At 37.9% G+C, this 19,923-nt stretch overlaps 1 protein-coding gene across 2 annotated transcripts; it reads left to right on the forward strand.

Moving 5' to 3' along the window:
• The first annotated feature begins 7,620 nt into the window (after nucleotides 1-7,620).
• LOC121421390 (patatin-like phospholipase domain-containing protein 4) lies at nucleotides 7,621-19,826 on the forward strand. 2 transcript variants are annotated; one of them, XM_041616087.1, is made up of 6 exons: nucleotides 7,621-7,961; nucleotides 14,325-14,534; nucleotides 15,214-15,333; nucleotides 16,000-16,230; nucleotides 18,672-18,737; nucleotides 19,076-19,826. In XM_041616087.1, exons 2-6 carry the CDS (start codon nucleotides 14,346-14,348, stop codon nucleotides 19,418-19,420), a joined length of 951 nt encoding a protein of 316 aa, XP_041472021.1. In that variant the 5' UTR covers nucleotides 7,621-7,961; nucleotides 14,325-14,345; the 3' UTR covers nucleotides 19,421-19,826. The 2 variants fall into 2 exon arrangements, with proteins under 2 accessions (XP_041472021.1, XP_041472020.1); XM_041616086.1 differs by lacking the exon at nucleotides 7,621-7,961 and adding an exon at nucleotides 9,685-10,228.
• The last annotated feature ends 97 nt before the right edge of the window (nucleotides 19,827-19,923 follow it).

Raw genomic sequence — 19,923 nt, forward strand, 5'->3', positions numbered from 1 at the left:
TATTATCATTCAATGCCAATGGACATGACTGAATAAGATCCTGACGTTGGGGGCAGTTATCTCTTTATTTCTTGCATCATAGCTCAAAATGAGCAGATTTTTTTTTGGGGGGGGGATATAACCATGGATCCTACTACTTTATACCATGGGCGGCGGAAGCCTAAAAAAATAGGGGGGTCCACCTGAAATTTCGGGATGGATACAAGTGAAAAATTTGACAAGTAAAAAAAAGAAGGTTTTCAAACTAAATCTTAGGGGGGCGGAAACAATTTAAGGGGTTCACCTGAATTTAGAGGTGGACGCAGGAAACAAAATTGACAAGCAAAAAAAAAGGTTATCAACAAACAATTTAGGAGGGGTCGTCCCCCACCTCAAATTTAGGGGGGACAGGTCCCCCCCCGTCCCCCCGCTTCCGCCGCCTATGCTTTATGCCACATTTATACCAATGGAACCTTATTACCAATGACATCGGTAGGTTTGGAGCCCCTATGCATAATTCTGTAAGATGACGATGGTCAATAATACTACTACATTGTCTATGCATAATTCTGTAAGATTATGGTAAATATTATACATTTCTGTGCATAATTCTGTAAGATTATGGTAAATATTGTCATTTCTGTACATAATTCTGTAAGATTATGGTAAATATTATACATTTCTATGCATAATTCAGTAAGATTATGGTAAATATTATACATTTCTGTGCAAAATTCTGTAAAATTTTGGTAAATATTATACATTTCTGAGCATAATTCTGTAAGATTATGTTAAATATAATACATTTCTATCCATAATTCTGTATCTTAAACGGTTTACTGTAGGGGTCATGGAAGCGGGGGGGGGGGGGCTTGGGGCTTCAGCCCGCCCCCCATTTTCCAAATCTGTGTACAAAACATAAAAAATGACCATAAGATTGTGATTTTTTTGCATGGTCAGCCCCTCCCCCTTTGAAAACAAATCCCCGGCCCCTGTGCTGTTATATCCAATGTGCTCTTGGGCCTTGTTTGCGCGGGGGCATCCCGATAGACCGCGGGTCCGATAGTCCGCGGGTCCGATAGACCGCGGGTCCGATAGTCCGCGGGTCCGATAGACCGCGGGTCCGTTAGACCGCGGGTCCGATAGACCGCGGGTCCGATAGTCCGCAGTGCGTGTAAAATCATGATCAGATATATCAAATGTCATCGAGAGGTCCAAAGGTCAAATGATACGAGACCATGGGGTTCTATCAGGTGCGGATCCATGGGGGGGGGGCGAGGGGGAACTGCCTCACCCACCCCCCGCTCAAAAAAAGAGGGGGAGAGGCCGGGGAAAAGGAGAAAATAAAAAGAGAGAGGAAGATGGGAAAAAAAAGATAATAGAAAAGAGAGTAAGAGGGGAAAGGAAAGACAAAGAAAAAGGGAGAAGAACAGGGGAAAGAAGAGAAAAAAGAGAGGAGGGGAAAAGGAAGAGAAGAAAAGAAAGCGAGGAGAAAGGAAAAGGAGGAAAAAGAAGAAAAAAAAGAGGAAGGAAGAGAAGAATATTTAAATAGAGAGGGAGATGGGAATAAAGATAAGAAAAGGAGAGATAGAGGAAGAGGGGAAAAGAAGAGAATAAAAAGAGAGAGAATGGAAGGGGGAGGGAGAGAAGAAGAAAAAATTAAAAGAGAAAAAAGGGGATGGGAAAGTGAAAGAAAGAGGGATAAGTAATGGGGGAAAGAGAAGAAAAGAGGAAGAGGGAAAAAAAGAAAAGAAAAGAAAGGAAAAGAAGAAGAAAAAATAGGAAGAGAATAATATTAAAAAGAGAGAAAGATGGGAAGAAAGATAAGAAAAAGAGAGATGGAAATGAATGTCGAATGTCCCATTGGGGAATTTGAAATCTCATCTTTTTAGGTTGGAATATCAAAAATTTTCAGTTTAATCGTTGAAATATGTATCGTCTTAATGACTAACTTTTCGACCAGTCCATAATATTTAACATTTCTGCTCGCGCTCGTGGTAATTATCTAGTTACATACGCGTCCTGTTCAGGTTCACAAACATTGCCCAGAATGTTAAATTTTCAGGGCAATATACATGAAATTCTAATTTTTAGCTTGCATATAGCTTATGAGATTATAACACATTTATGTTGCTTATAAAGTAAATCTAGGAAATGACTGTTAGGACACGGGCGTTTGCCCCCCCCCCCACAAACAAAAGAGAGAATCAAGGCTAAGAAAAATAGAGAGATAAGGAAAGGGATTATAGGATAAAATATACTATTATTTTCCAAATATTATGTCAAAATCTATCACAACCTTGTATTTTTTTAATTAAAGTGTCAACATATTTGCTTGCTTGCTTCGCTCACTGCAAACTTCTTATTAATTTTATGCGATACGCCATATCGAGCCCCCTCGAAATTGTTGGCTCATTACGGCACTTGGACAAATCAACTTTGAGCGGCCGATCGGGGAAAATATGGGTGAAAAAAATGGCCCCTCCCCCTATTGGCGGAAGCTGGGTCCGCCCCTGACTTAGGCTTTCAGGATAAAATACAGGAAAATTCTTTTTAAAAAATCAGATCGCGCTTCGCGTTCTCATTATTTATTTAGGCCTTGTGAGATACCTCAATGTGTTTTTTCAAGAATAAAATCTAAGATTTTCTTTAACGTCTACCCACCCCCCCATTTCATTTATTTTTTATCTTGGTGCCCTCGCCCCCCCCTGCACCCATGCTGAATAAATACGCCACTGATGAGGATAATTAGTCGAGATTGCATATTTCCTAGAGGTTATCATTAATAATATTGAAGGGTATACTAAAACAACAGTACAGAAACTACAGCTCCCGTTCACAATATTCTAGTAGGGCCTACTCTGGTGAGAAGTTAGACCAAATTGAAACCCCCAAAAATCACTCGTGCTTCGCGCTCCCATTGATATTACATCATGGGCGGAAATCCCAGGGGGGCAGGGGGACGTGTCCCACCTACTCAAAATAGTAGGGGGGCACAATATCAAATGTCCCCCTACTATTTTGGTCTTTGATAATCACAGAAATACATCATTCTAAATCGAAATAAAACATGTATTTTGGGACGAGATAACCTTACTTTGGCGATGATAACCTTTTTTTTTTGCTTGTCATATTTTACCGCCCCTTGTCCCAATAGGCGGATCCAGGGGGCTGAGCTCCCCCCCCCCCTCTTGACGGAGCAAAAAAAAGGAAAAAAAAGGAAAGAAAGAAGGAAAAAGGGAGGAGAAAAGGAAGAGAAGGACGACGAAGGCATAAAATAAGATGAGGGGAAGACTTGGAAAATAAAAAGAATCTTTCGTGCAACTATATAAAACTTTCGCTCGCGCTTCGCGCTCACATTGCCTATTAGGTGATTTACATACTTGTTCAATATGGAGTTCGAATATCAAGTATGTCAATATACAACACATATTTCACCTTGGAAATCGAACTTTCATTATTTTGTGTAATTTACAAATTGGTTTTTAAAAAGTGCTCTGTAAAAATGTCAATTTTATGGTTTGAATGTTAACATTTGCCGCTTGCGCTACGCGCTCGCAAATTTTGATTTATCAGGTACCTATATTTTCGTGTATTCCATAAAGATTTCAAAATATCCCTTTTCTGGTCTGATTGTTAAGGCGCATCTGCTAGCATTTTGATTGGCGAGTTATATAAATGTTTCAATATTGTTCATACTACAAACTACTTAAAATCCCCTTTTCATGATATTTTATCAAAAATTATAGCTCGCGACTTGCGCTCACATTAATGGTTAAAAATATATAAACTGATGCATCCTATTCATAATCACAAAAGTGAAATATCCAGTTTTTATGCCATGATATCATCAGATTTCGCGCCCTCATTAGGCATTAATTATGATATCAATTTAATAATGAAATTGTCCCTTTGTTTCTTCTTGCGCTTAGCAAGATGAATAGGAAGATAGTCATCATTTTCATAATGATGGCATGTCGTTAGGATGTCGGGTCCCGGTCCTATGTCAAAACTCAAAGTAATAATAATATCAGCTCTTTTTTAAGTGCGATCCATATCCACCTTACAATTTTTCTACAAAGTGCTAGAAATATAAAGCTGAAATTGACTCTTTTTTCAGATCGGACTATCAAAGTTTCATCATTTCCATGATTAAAGTTGTATTTAGAATGCCTAGATTCTAGATCTAAATATGAAACACGCTCGCGCATGTTTATTCAGATACCCAACTTGTTCTCTAATTTAAATCATTATCCAGTTTCAGATTACAATTTCAAAAAATTTATGCTCGCGCTTTGTGCTCGCATTATTAATGTAGGAAGACCCCATATTACTCATCTTTTTGATGATTTACAAAACATGAACAGAGTGGCCCACTTTTAGGTCTAAATCTCGATTTTTTTTTCTGCTCGCGCTTCGCACTCGCATCAATCGTTAAATTACATAGCTATCCTGTTCACGATTACAAAAACTGATTGAAATTTTCCATTCTTTCTTTAAAAAAGTTCAAAAATGTTGAGCTCGCGCTTCGCGCTCGCATTTTTTGATTGTTGAAATATGTGATGCCTTCATGGCTAAGTCAAAGCAGTCCTTAACAGGTACCAGTTTAAAACGTATAATTTTTTTGCTCTCGCCTTATTAATACTCATATTTTTTAGGATTTACAAATCATGAATAGAGTGTCTCGTTCAGTAAATATTATAGGACTAAATCTAGAAATTTTCCGCTCGCACTTCGCGCTTGCTTTAATTGTTTACTCATATACCTATTCTGCTTGAGTTAAAAAAAGTGCTTAGAATTTCCTTTCTTTGGGTAAAAATTTCAAAAAGATTCTGCTCGCGCTTCGCGCTCGCATTATTTGATTGTTAAATGCTACTTTAACAGGTATCTTTTTCATCAGTTCATTTCCCCTCGCGCTTTGCGTTCGTAGTAATTATTAAGTTGCATACATGTCTTTTTCAGGATAACAAACATTGCCCAGAATCAGTTCAAATTTTAGGAAAAAAATACATAAAATTTCCCCCAAAATTAGCTCGCGCTTCGTGCTCGCATTATATAAAAGAGGATTATGATATTATGTATTGATTTATAAGAATAAAGCAAGAAGTGACTAATGAGGACTACCCCTTCAAAGAAACAAACAAAAATTATCTTCGAGCTGCCGATCGGGGAAAATATGGCTGAAACAAATTTCCGCCCACCCCCCTCCCCCCCTATTGCCAAAGACTGGAACCGCCCCTATGTCCCCCTACCTTTTGGTATTTATGTATTCATGGATTTTTTTCAAGAACACATTAAAAAGTGGTCTTTATTTTTGTTTTAATGTGATTATAAGATAATTTAAGTTAGCCTGGCCGGGAGGGAGTGGGCGCCATTTTTCGAAGAGTACACATGGGCGCCAAACATCAGGTCAAATTTGCTCCCCCTCCCTCCCCTCGAAATCCTGGATCCGCGCCTGGGTTCTATAACAATAACCCAATTAGGGCAATCACCCCCTGACAACTACTTCAAGGAAAATATTATCCCCATATTTTTTACCGCCGTTGACTGTTACCCCCCCCCTCCCGGAAATTTACTCTCCAGACAATTACCCCAGATAATTATGAAAATAATAATTGTGAAAATGCCTTAACGTGACGACATGGCGTGGTACTTTATCTTACCATGTCTTAATTAATCATTGGCGGCCGAAGGCAAAACATTTAGGGGGATCCACCTGAAATTTTGGGATGGACACAGGTAAAAAATTGACAAGCAAATCAACCAAAATTTTAGGAGGGACCACCAAAATATTTTGACAAGAAAAAAAAGGTTATCAACCAAAATTAGGGGGAGGGACAAAAATTTATTTCGGGTGGTCTTCCTCAATTTAGGGGGGGGGGACGTAGAAAAGAAATTGACGACCAAAAATAGTTCTCAACTAAAAATTTAGGGTGGACCGTCCTCCCACCTCAAATTTAGGGGGAAAGCCCCCCCCCCCCGCTTCCGCTTACTAAGTAATTAATAAGCTTATTATTTCGACAAAGCGATATATTCTATATCTTGTCAAGTCGATATGTCCACATGGCGAGATATGAAGTGTACAAGTCCCGGCAAGAATCCCGATATATCGCCATGTTGACATGTAACATATTTAAGTCGACTTGGCAAGATACAATATCTCGCCATGTTGACATATAACTTTTTATAAGTGGACTGACTTGGCAGGATAACGTATCTCGCCATGCGGACATAATAAGCTTATTTAGTCGACATGGCAAGATAAAGTATCTCGCCATGTCGTCAAGTCGATGGCATTTTAGAGGCTCCGTATGGCGTCTAGAGGGCATATTTCCGGGGGGGGGGGGGGGTAACAGTCCCCGACGATAAAAATATGGAGATAATATTTTCCTTGAAGTAGATGTCAGGGGGCGATTGTCCTGTGGGTCATCGTTATAGAACCCCATGGACTCGTATCAATGACCTTTTGACCTCTTGATGACATGGATTTCACTATATTGTCCTGATCATAATTTTACACACACCGCGGACTATCGGACCCGCGGTCTATCGGGCCCGCGGTCTATCGGACCCGCGGTCTAACGGACCCGCGGTCTATCGGACCCGCGGTCTAACGGACCCGCGGTCTATCGGACCCGCGGTCTATCGGGCTGTAACCGTTTGCGCGGCGAAAACACTTTCACAATTACAAGTGTTCGCCTCGCTATTTGCCTACTTAACAATGCGATACAAGAATCCTCACAAAAGCTAAATCTCCGCATATTTTTGTTGAAAAGTTCTTATACCATTGTATTGTTCGAAAGTATTTGTAGTTTGCCGTCCCATTTCAGAGCTATAGCTGGTCTAAAGCCCGGGGATATGCTTTTGTTTAATACTGTGAGGATATTTCGGGCTCTTGGACGGGGGGGGGTACAGGTTCCCCAAATGTTAATAGACCTATTAGTGTAGTAATTATGGGCGGGCAGTTATAATTACCTAATTTTCTTTTTAAGAGACCGGTGGGGGGACGATACGGTGTTTTTTGTTTCGAAAGAACGAAGAAAGTGAGCCAAATATTTATTCCCTGCAAAAACCCGGTGTTGATTTAACACCAGCCCGTAATCTATATAATTATGTCCACACCATGCACAGAAGTGTTTAAAAAAGGTATACAATACTGATTAATATTAAAGCAGCATCGGTTTGATTCCAAACTGGTGTTGTTTCAATGCTTCTCTGGTGTGGACATATATAGATTCCGGACTGGTGTTAAATCAACACCGGAGTTTTTGCAGTATATCTGTCATAGATTTTACAGGTAGGCCTAATCTTGTTTCATTTTCAACTTTTCTTAAGAAAACGGATGCAAGCAATAAACGACCTAAACGCAGTAATCGTAAGATCTGATGTAATGATTTAAAGAAAACATCGTTATTTTGATGCAGTCTTGTTTACGGGCATGCAAGATCCGGCCCTTACATGAAAATTTGTTTAAAAGGAAACTGAATAATAATTGTCCTAGTATTGCCCTTTAATCTCCACCCCTCCGACAATCATGCATTTAGGACCCCCCCCCATCTTCACTCCCGACTCCCCTCACTCGCCTCTCACCTTTTCAATCTCAGCGCGCTCACTCAATAATCCTTTCACAAATAACAGGTACCAAACCGAACACAATTATTGATACAGCTCGAATAGACACCGTCCCGCAATGCATCTAATCTCAATTATCAGATATATTTTGATCGGTGCATGTATGAGTTTTTCCGAATTTCTGAGCTGTTTTGGAAGAAAATCTTTCTCTACTCGCGCCTTTGTGGATTAAAATTTCGCATAATTATAAACGTAACATTATTTGACGAGCAGACGACCATTCGGAGTATATATCACTGGAAAGAGTGTCAGTCCTGTCGTCTGCATGCCGCCTGACGGCTTGCCGTTGCCTTGGTGATCACCACGCGTTGGTATATTATTATTTCTGAACGGAGTATAGTCTCTGATCGGTAAGTATTGTGTAGTAGAGAGTCACATTATTATGAATATGACCTGACTTTACACAGAGAATAATATAATATCTCAATGGGAAAAAGTTGTTATTCCTGCATGGACGTATATAAATGCGCTTACTAGAACCATGCGCATCTGTGAATTAATCCAGATTGATTATTTTTTATGAATTCAAATTCAATATTCAATATCTGTGTGTAAAAGATTTTACGCGAAAACTAATCATGAAGGCGATCAGAAGCATAAATGGTTTGTCAGAAATTATGACAAAATGACGAAAGAAAAAAATAGATGAAATGATGATGATTATTACGGTTACTATGATAGTGACCCCGAAACGGCAAATCAAACGATGATTCCGCAATAGCGTGAAGCCAGCCAGGGGATTATTAACTGATTAATATGTTACCGCTTTTTTGTCACATTAACTCTGATCTGTCATAATAAGCTGTAAATATTGTAATTTTACCTTGATTATGACTTGATTCAATAGAACATACAAACCAAAATTACACCGGCACACTGCTTTTTCAATAGACCAGTATTTTATTTTACTTAATTAGAACGAATCAATGATAAATACTGTTTCACACTTTAACTTTTGGACATGACTGTGAAAGGAAGTGACATTGCCACTTTGCGAAATATCAACAGATGGCAAGTTCTCTGCTAGGAACATTGTTTCAGTGTGCCCAAAGTGTGAATCAGTTTACAGAATACACTGTGAAAACTGCTCACATTATAGAGGTGTTCATGCTGTCTTCACAGATAAACATGCTGTGAACACACCATGAACACTCCCACACTGTCGAGGTTTACACAGTGTAAATCAGGTGTGTATCACGTCTTCATGAAGTCCACAGTGTGAACACAGAATGTGAACACACTATGTGACAGTGTGTACTGTGTGTACTCAGCGGGAAGTACTCACATGAAATCATGAACACAGTATGTGAACACACTATGAACATACTGTGAACACACTTTGAAAGCAAGAATACAATGTGAACATACTATGAACATACTGTGAACACACTGTGAAAGCATGAACACAATGTGAACACACTATGAACATACTGTGAACACACTGTGATGGCATGAACACAGTGTGAACACACTATGAACATACTGTGAACACACTGTGAAAGCAAGAATACAATGTGAACACACTATGAACATACTGTGAACACACTTTGAAAGCAAGAATACAATGTGAACATACTATGACCATACTGTGAACACACTGTGAAAGCAAGAACACACTATGAACACTATGCAACAGTGTGTTCTTCCCAGCGGGTATATTATCACAACTCACAAGTGGATAGTATACTTTTGTATATGTCTGCGGTTTGACTGTGTCTGGGGTTCAATGTTTTGTGTCTGGTGGCCTATTCACGCTCAACCAAGAACATACTTGACAAGACAATGCACTCGTGTCCTCTATCGTATCACACCTATTCATCAGCCAAACATATTACAATGGCAGAGACACCTGACCACTATTTGAAATCAATAGAATATCTGTTGTTTGGGGGTATCGCAGATGTGATAAAATCAATTTAATGGAGGAGTTATCCTATGCAGTGTCACATTAGGAAACTGAATCCAAAATCGACCAATGAAATGTCATTGGAAATAACATAATATATTTGATCGGTCATAAATCGGATTCATGTGATGTAACTGTACAGTATTAATTTGCCGCAAGTCAATGTTTTTCACAGTCACACCAATAGAATTTTTGCTTTCGGTTTCGGATAGCAGATCAAGATTTGCACCAGACGAACAATTGCAAATAAGTCGTTGTCCAGAGTCAAGACACTGCGCTGCTGTCCCCTGTCTACCAACTTTCGACAAAGCCTCTCATCTCTCCATTGTGATTTGACTTCCATTTTCAAAGGAATTGGTTCGTTGTTGAGAGCGGCTCCGGAGTAAATGCGAGAACTAAATATTGTATCGGTATTTCCAATGTATACCACCGGCGTTGGTTTCGTTGGTGTGTAGTTCTAGCTTAAAACCCAATCTCCTAGCAGAACCAGATTTCAGAGCATGAATATGAAGGTATACAGGCTTACAGATTCAGAAGGGACTCGCAAATTTTTGATCTGGATCTTATTCTCGACTTTTGAAGAGACTTTCACTTTTTAAGTCTGGATCCTATTCTTAATTTACTTGGTTGACTATAGGGGAATTCATATTCATATTCCAGGAACTATATACTTCAACGGTTCGATATTACAAGTTATACTTCTACGACTTTGTAAGTACTCATTGAAACGGGTATACTTGTTTATTAGTTGTTTGAATGATAGGCCTATGGAGGCATTGAGTTAAACACTGAGATGGTGATTGCATTCGATGGGCTCAGAATACAGGGTGCATGGGACACGGGGTAAAGTTGAAGACGAGATTAAAAAAAACGAAAAGGAAATACAGAATGAGATGGAAACTTGGGAGGTTGGAAGAAATTTCAATTTCAATGTCGATTTCAATTTCAATTGATGCTTAAAGGGGAAGTTCACCCTGACAAAAAGTTTATTGTAAAAATAGCAGAAAAAATAATAAGAAATATTGACGAAGGTTTGAGAAAAATTCATCAAATAATTAAAAAGTTATTAGAATTTCAATTATTTGATTTGTGACGTCATATGCGAGCAGCATTACTACATAGCGAATGGTAAAAAATCAATGAAATGTCATTTTCTCAGAAAATTGAAAATGGTTTTTACTGTACCTTTTGTATATCAATAGACAAATCATTTCACACCCGATCATGAATAGAAAACAAAATTAAGTCATCAGCAACCATATAAAATTTGAAATTCATGCATTTTATATTACATAACACATGGGGCAGCTGCTCGTTTATGACGTCACAAATCAAAAATTTTGAATTCTAATAACTTTCTTATTCTTTAACGGATTTTCCTCAAACCTTCACCAATATGTTTTACTATTTTTTCTGCTATTTTTACAACAAAGTTTTCTTCAGGGTGAACTTCCCCTTTAAAGCGAATGGATAGAGAGAAAAAAGAGATGAGCCGAACCTACTAAATGACCTTATAGGACAACGAACTGATGGTGGTCAAATGACAGGTCAAATTTGCCAGCTTATTTGCCATCACCCTCTGAATGTCCAACAGTACAACCATTGGATATTTACAATAAATTACGCAAATTAAATTTGCAGAAGTCAACTGTTTCTGGTGATCTACCTATCAGAATTATTAGAGAGTTTTCCTATGAATTATGTTTTCCACTATGTCATATTATAAATACTGCCTTTAAACAAGGTATCTTTCCACAGATATGGAAACTTTCTGAAATTGTACCAATTCCAAAATCTTTTCCTCCTGTGGTGTCTGATCTAAGACCAATAGCCTTAACATCTTACTTTGCTAAGACTGCTGAATCGTTCATTGTTAAGTGGTTGTTGGAGGATATATGCGATCAGATTGATAACAATCAATTTGGTAACCGTCCAGGTCTCTCTACTTGTCATTATCTTATTTCTATGCTTCATAATCTCTATACAAATGCTGACAAACAAAAAAACATCTCAACTATGGTGTTGACAGATTTTTCTAAGGCTTTTGATCGAATTGATCATAATATTCTTATTCACAAATTAATATGCTTGAACGTACGACCATGTGTAATCTCATTAGTCATTGATTTCTTGTACTGCAGACAACAGTCTGTAAAATATAATGGTCACATTTCTGATGTCAAGGACTGTAATGCGGGCGTTCCGCAAGGGACAAAGCTCGGCCCTGTGTTGTTCTTGATTATGGTAAATGATGCTTGTAACAATTGTCCCCTACCTTTCTATAAGTATGTGGATGATTTAACAATTGTAGAAGCTAGAAATCAAAACAAACCTTCTCAGATGCAAAGAGAGATTGACTCTTTGCTTGCTTGGTCTTTGGCTAATAACATGAAACTCAATCCTAGTAAATGTGTTTTTATGACTATTTCATTCATGAAACAGCCGATACACCAAAATTTCAATATCGACCAAATACCAATGAATGAGACCAGTATTGTTAAAATTTTGGGTGTTTTATTTCAACAAAACCTAAAATGGGATTCTCAAGTTAATGAAATGATAAAAAAATGCAATAGACGACTGTTCATGTTGCGTAAACTTAAACGGTTCAATTTACCCATGTATGATCTTATTACTGTGTATACTGGATACATTAGACCCATTGTGGAATATTGTGCTCCTCTGTTCCACTCCAATCTTACTAAAAATCAAACTGAAAACATAGAAAAAATACAAAAACGTGCAATTAAAATCATACTTGGTTCCAGGTACATTGCTTATGAGGAATCACTAGAAATGTGCAATTTATCAACTTTGGAACAAAGGAGGGTTAAGTTATGTTTAGACTTTGCTTTGAATTTAGAGAAACATCCTAGGTACTCATCTTGGTTACCTGTTGCTAGGAATATTGATTTTAACCTAAGACATGTAAAAAAATACTCACAATTACATTGTAAAACTGATAGGTTTCAGAAGAGTGCAATTCCATATTTTATTAATATCCTGAATGAATATCATTCCAAAAACTCTTAATCTGTCCAGTTTTAAGTGATTCCTTTGTTCATATGACCAAGAATTCCTTCACTTTGGAATGGAGTGTGAAATGTACACTGCCCATGCAAATTCTTTAGGGCAGCAGTTTGATTTATATTGTGCAATAACAACTTACACTGTCAGGGAATACCAGTGTGTATGTATAGTTCACATCTCATTCATACATGTATGTCAATTGACATTATGTCATGACTTTGCAGGGATAGGTGTCGTGTGGGCGGTACCGGAGCGGCGGACGCGACATCGGGACTGGCCCCTATGGTTTCGGAGTGCTGCAGTTTGGGGTGTGTGGTTCCGGACGGCTGTTGCTTGGTTGGACGGGCGCATTAGACTTATGGTCGCATATCCGATCGGGTTGGGTGGCTGGGAGGAGTGTGTTTCCCTGGGAGTGATGGGTGTGACAAGCTTGTGCCATGCCCATTGCTCCCGGTGGATACATTTCTCTCGGCGCCTTTCTCGTCGTGTGTGCGACTGGTGGTTTTTTTGCGCCTGTCCAGCTAGGAAGTGGCTGTTTGGGACCGAGCATTTCTGGGCTGTAGCGCTTCGGGGGTGTAGGGGTATGTCTCGGAGTCGCGTCCGTTGCTCTGGTGTTGCCCATTTCCAGACCTGTCCTCAATTTTAATTCTGATTTTAATTTGCATTATATATTTATGAGTTATCTTTTATTATTCTAACTTAATTGGTTTGGAGGCTTATGTATGTCTGTATCTTTATGATTTTTGTATATTGATAGTTTACTTTGAAATTTTCATGTTGTTCAAAATGGTCTTTGTATATATCTTATCTTACATGTATATGTAACAAGATCTTTACAATGTAAAACAATGTAAATTTAGCCTTTGGGCTACCATGAATTGTTTTTTTTAAATAAAACCATTTATCTATCTATCTATCTATCTAAACTTATTGGCGATGATGATGGTGGTAGTGGTAGAAATGATGAATGATGGTGGTGATAATGATGATAATGATGATGATGATTGATGATGATGACGATTGATGATGATTGATGATGACGATGATGAGGATGATTGATGATGATGATGATAATTGATGGTGATGGTGATGATAATGATTGATGATGATTGATGATGATGATAACGATAAGTGATGGTGATGATGATGATTGATGATGATGATGATGATGACGATGATGGTATGATTATTATGATCGGTGACGACGATGTTGATGATGGCGATGTTAATAATGGTGATGAAGCTAAGGGTGAAAATGATGTTGACATAATTTTAGTGGTGATGAATAGATTATTGTTATGAGGAAGAGAATGGCGGGGGTTATGATGATAACGATGATGGTATTGCTGATGATAGTACTGACAAGGGCGAAAATCTCTCCCCAGAGGTGGGGGGGAGGGGCAAGGGCTGGAAAATATGACAAGCAGAAAAACAGGTTATCACCACAAATGTAAGGTCGTCATTTCGACCAAAAATATATTTGACAAGCAAAAAAAAAAAAAAACGTTACCCCCTAAAAAGGACGAGGTCATCTCGTCCAAAAAACATGTTTTCATTCGATTTTGAATGATGTTTTTCTTTCCATCATAAAAGACAAAAATAGTAAGGGGGACATTTGATATTGTGTCCCCTCTACTATTTTGGGTAGGGGGGGGGACGCGTCCCCCTGTCCCCCCTGGGATTTTCGCCCATGAGTACTAATTTAGGATCCAGTTTTTATCGTGTTATGACAAAGGCCTTCGTAATTCTACCTTTGTCATGTTTGTGTTTATTACAGATAGATTCCACCACGTTAAAGATGGAAGGGTGTGGCCCGTATCGAATCAGCTTCTCCGGAAATTCATTCCTAGGGGTGTACGACTTAGGGTGTGCCATGTGCCTCCTTGACCACGGCAAGAGATTGCTACAGAATGTGGAGTCTTATTGGGGCATCTCCTCGGGGGGACTGACGGCAGCGCTTATGATGTCAGCCCCTGAATGTCTGCGGGTAAGTTAGATTGCTGCTTAGATTCGAGTTTAGACCAACTTGCAATTTCAATTTCATTTTCATTGTTAATTTCAATTCTTCTTCAATTCACTTTACAGAATCCACTGAATTCAATTATCATTTTCGACTTTGAATTCAAATTTCTCTCAATTTCAAATCCAATTTCGATTTCAATTTAACTTCAATGCCATTTCCAATTTCTATTTCAATACCAGTAATCTAATTTCAATATCAATGCTTATTTCATGGTTATTTTCAATTTCAATTTGAAATTCAGTGTTGATTTCAATTACACTTTCAGTTAAGTCTCCATTTAATACCATCATAATTTCGACTTTGCATCTAAAATCTTTCAATTTCAATTTCCATTTAGAAGGTACCGTGAACGTGTGTTATAAGGTACCTCATTGTGGAGGTTCAGGGTTCGATCTCCGGGAGAGCTTGCAGTGCAGGCACTCTACCCTTGAATGACGAATTTTATACATTGCGCCCTTTTTTATCTTTCAGCAATTAAATCGAAGAATCTACAGATATAGGCAATATGGATACCACATTATGGTCATATTATACCCTCCGCCTGACCCCCCGGAAAACGCCTAGAAAGTTTTGACTAAAAATTATGATATCCCTTCTTATATTCTTGACATTTTATTTGCACCTTATTCACATAATAATACAGGATTATTTAGATGCCATCCTCGCCCTGTCAACAAAGATACATAGTCTTCCTCAAGGCGCTTTGACCCCTGGGTTTGACTTCACACAGGAAGTGCGTCATATACTTGAAGCTCTTTTAAAGGTTTGTTCATACGAGTTTAACATTAAGTCATTTTGGTGCGTATGTAAATTTTCTGGAATCGGGGTGTCGACTCAGTTTATTTACCCCTAAGATTTTTTCTATGGATGCATCACATTATACAAACTTGTCTTTTAACTCCGAAATTGAGGTGTTATAGCTCAACACCAATGGGTGTTATTAAAACACCTTTGCTTATAATTTTTACATTGTTTTTTTGTTATGTTCAATCTCTAAGGTGTAATTTTAACACCTCAGGGTGTGGTCCTCTATTAGGGACACCAACAGGTGTCAGATTTAACACCGTAGTTTTTACAGTTATCTGATCAACGATTTAAGGATTTTTTTAAAATCAAAATCGAATCAATAACTGCAATCTTAAATTAAAAAAAAGTGTCAAATATAATCGAGGCTCTCCATATACACCATGACCATGTCTGCCGGAGAAATTTTATAGGTGCATGCACTTATGATATCGCGAAATCATGGATAACCTAACGAATAGCGGGCTCTCTGACCTGTAAAACGATTTCTAGCCTTTCATGTCTGATCTAAATAATTACAATATTTTTATGATTGAATGGCAGCTGCACAATGAACGACTTTAGTTCGAATATTGGACAATTTTTTTTATCAATCAAATAATAAATTGTTCATTTCACTCAACAGAATAACTGCCACATCACGTGTTCAAATCAGCTCCACGTTCAACTGCAGGAACTTGTTACGACGGAAGACATCCCCGCGCACATGCGCAGAAGACCACAAACCTTGGAGGAGGAGCTCCAGCCGCTGAAACCCCCCACGAAGACGGATATCGTGATGGTCGACGGGAAAGCTTATCTCTTTGGTGAAAAGCAAGTTGTGTCAGCGTATTCTTCTAAGCATGCTCTCACAGAGGTAAACTAGTATATACATGTATATTCAAAATTATATCCTACATAGATTAAATAGTGGTTGGTTCAAATAGCACCATGTGACCAAACATATTTCAACTATGACGTCATACCTCGATACATTATTCGCTATACCAAAATTCTGACGTCATTATTTCAGAAAACTGGATATTTAGCTATACTCTCTGGCGCACAGGTCAAGCAAATGCTGAAACAGGAATACCCCCCCAAAAAAAGTGCAAAATGTCCTATTGCTGTAACTTATCTTAAAAAAAGCAAAGAGAGAGAGAAAAAAATCACCCTCATTGATTAAGAAACGGGCCAATCAGCCTTTAACAGCATCCAATGAAATATTTTATTCAAACATGAAAAAATCAATTGATATACGAATACTCTGAGTAAGTTTTATTCTTATTGGATGAAACTTACTTTCAGTTTATACTAATTATACTTCTCAATCTTAAGAGGTTTTATTAAAAATGTTCTTAGTAACTGCTATACTGTAAAAACTGTGGTGTTAAAACTGACACCAGTTGGTGTAAATAGAGGGCCATACTCTGGGGTGTTAAAATTACACCCTAGAGATTGAACATAAGACCAAAGAGTATTAATGTAACAACAATAGGTGTTGCAATAATACAGATAGGTGTTAAATCTACACTGTAATAACACCGCTGTAAAATAAGTGGTGTGGTCCTCTATGTACAACGGTTAACACCACAATGTTTGCTGTGTATATACTACCTCACAGTAATATTATGTTCAATCCTTTCAGGTATTAGTAGCTGCTATATACTACCCCTCAACCATCACAGTAATATTATGCTCAATCCGTTCAGGTATTAGTAGCTGCTATATACTACCCCTCAACCATCACAGTAATATTATGCTCAATCCGTTCAGGTATTAGTAGCTGCTATATACTACCCCTCAACCATCACAGTAATATTATGCTCAATCCGTTCAGGTATTAGTAGCTGCTATATACTACCCCTCAACCATCACAGTAATATTATGTTCAATCCTTTCAGGTATTAGTAGCTGCTATATGCTACCCCTCAACCATCACAGTAATATTATGTTCAATCCTTTCAGGTATTAGTAGCTGCTATATACTACCCATTAACCATCACAGTAATATTATGTTCAATCCTTTCAGGTATTAGTAACTGCTATATACTACCCATCAACCATCACAGTAATATTATGTTCAATCTTTACAGGTATTAGTAGCTGCTATATACTACCCATCAACCATCACAGTAATATTATGTTCAATCTTTACAGGCATTAGTAGCTGCTATATACTACCCCTCAACCATCACAGTAATATTATGTTCAATCCTTTCAGGTATTAGTAGCTGCTATATACTACCCATTAACCATCACGGTAATATTATGTTCAATCTTTTCAGGCATTAGTAGCTGCTATATACTACCCATTAACCATCACGGTAATATTATGTTCAATCTTTACAGGTATTAGTAGCTGCTATATACTACCCATCAACGATCACAGTAATATTATGTTCAATCCTTTCAGGTATTAATAGCTGCTATATACTACCCCTCAACCATCACAGTAATATTATATTAAATCTTTACAGGTATTAGTAGCTGCTATATACTACCCATTAACCATCACAGTAATATTATGTTCAATCCTTTCAGGTATTAGTAACTGCTATATACTACCCATCAACGAACACAGTAATATTATGTTCAATCCTTTCAGGTATTAGTAGCTGCTATATACTACCCCTCAACCATCACAGTAATATTATGTTCAATCCTTCCAGGTATTAGTAGCTGCTATATACTACCGATCAACGATCACAGTAATATTATGTTCAATCCTTTCAGGTATTAATAGCTGCTATATACTACCCCTCAACCATCACAGTAATATTATGTTCAATCCTTCCAGGTATTAGTAGCTGCTATATACTACCCATTAACCATCACAGTAATATTATGTTCAATCCTTTCAGGTATTAGTAACTGCTATATACTACCCCTCAACCATCACAGTAATATTATGTTCAATCCTTTCAGGTATTAGTAGCTGCTATATACTACCCATTAACCATCACAGTAATATGTTCAATCCTTTCAGGTATTAGTCATGTTAGTAGCTGCTATATACTACCCATCAACCATCACGGTAATATTATGTTCAATCCTTTCAGGTATTTGTAGCTGCTATATACTACCCCTCAACCATCACAGTAATATTATGTTCAATCCTTTCAGGTATTAGTAGCTGCTATATACTACCCATCAACCATCACAGTAATATTATGTTCAATCCTTTCAGGTATTAGTAGCTGCTATATACTACCCATTAACCATCACGGTAATATTATGTTCAATCTTTACAGGTATTAGTAGCTGCTATATACTACCCATTAACCATCACAGTAATATTATGTTCAATCTTTTCAGGTATTAGTAGCTGCTATATACTACCCCTCAACGAACACAGCAAGTGCACCGAAGGTTATGGAAAAGGTATGTGAGAGAGCCACACTAATTTCTTTATTAAAACCATGATTATTGCCAATTTATTGTATCAAACTATTAGAGGAAAAAGAGGGGGAATGAGATCAAGAATAGTAAGAAATCATTTCATTGAAGGATTTGGGAAAATCCACATTAAAGTTGCTATTTTAAGATTTTTTATTTTACTTTTCAGGCTGGAATTTTATTATTATTATTAAAACAAATTTTTGCTCTGTATAAACATGTATTGTGATTTTACACGATTGTTTTTCCATAAAAACAATCTATTGATTCATTTTCAAAAAGTATTTTATCATTCGTTTTGCTTTTTACACTATTGTCTCTAGCATTACATCGACGTCAGCGCGCTCCCTGATGACACGCCCAAAGACGCAGCAGACAGCAGGTTCCCGTCCACAGGTCACGTGATAGCCATCGCACCCAATAAGAATGCAGGACTGAGCCGACCTAAAGACAATCTCACGCTCGGTCTTCGTGACGTCAGCAGGGACAATTACGTATTCAAACCATGGCATATGTTTCGATTGGGCGAGGGGCTTTACCCCCCTCGGAGGGAAGACCTGGAAAAGACATTTTGGGACGGAGTTTCCGACGCGACGGAGTTCCTTAAAAAGTTTGAAATGTACGAATCTGGCTCCAATAGCTATCCCCAAAGATCTACAATGTACTGAACAATATTTGTATTGCTCTCGTTTATAGCAAGGACACTGGCTAAAGCAATAAGACATGCATTTGTCATTCTCACCGCTTTTGGAATGCCACTTTATGTGAAATGTTTCAAGGAGCCAAAGAAATTTGTCTTCGACGTGAATTTTGATTTGGAGACACCTCCGAGCCTTTGAATGATTCTAAACATAATATTGGAGACATACAAGGTTCGGATGGTCATCATTCTCGTATTGCAGTTTCTCTATCTTACATCCAGTTTTTTTTAAGTGTTGCTTACTCGGTTTTTATTCATTCAATTCAACTCAATTCAGACCACTTGCGTGATTTTATTTTTGCTCTTCATTACGCCGTTGATGGCGACAAATTTTGATTACAGATTCAAGACTCTCTTAAATTATAGACTCTGGATTTCAGTCTTTAAATATTGTTTCATAAAGTGTTTTTTTTTCAAATTTCTGGGAGTTTTGTTTCCAAGTACACGGGAGAGGGAGGGGGGGGGCAGTGA

Source organism: Lytechinus variegatus, chromosome 9 (genome assembly GCF_018143015.1).
Source record: "Lytechinus variegatus isolate NC3 chromosome 9, Lvar_3.0, whole genome shotgun sequence".
Lineage (NCBI taxonomy): Eukaryota > Metazoa > Echinodermata > Echinoidea > Temnopleuroida > Toxopneustidae > Lytechinus > Lytechinus variegatus.

Excerpts from the sequence above, each read along its gene's own strand:
- LOC121421390 (XM_041616087.1), top strand. The coding sequence starts at position 14,346 with ATGGAAGGGTGTGGCCCGTATCGAATCAGCTTCTCCGGAAATTCATTC. Across the intron at positions 14,535-15,213 it reads CAGCCCCTGAATGTCTGCGG|GATTATTTAGATGCCATCCT; the intron begins GTAAGTTAGATT and ends ATAATAATACAG. Across the intron at positions 15,334-15,999 it reads TACTTGAAGCTCTTTTAAAG|AATAACTGCCACATCACGTG; the intron begins GTTTGTTCATAC and ends TTCACTCAACAG.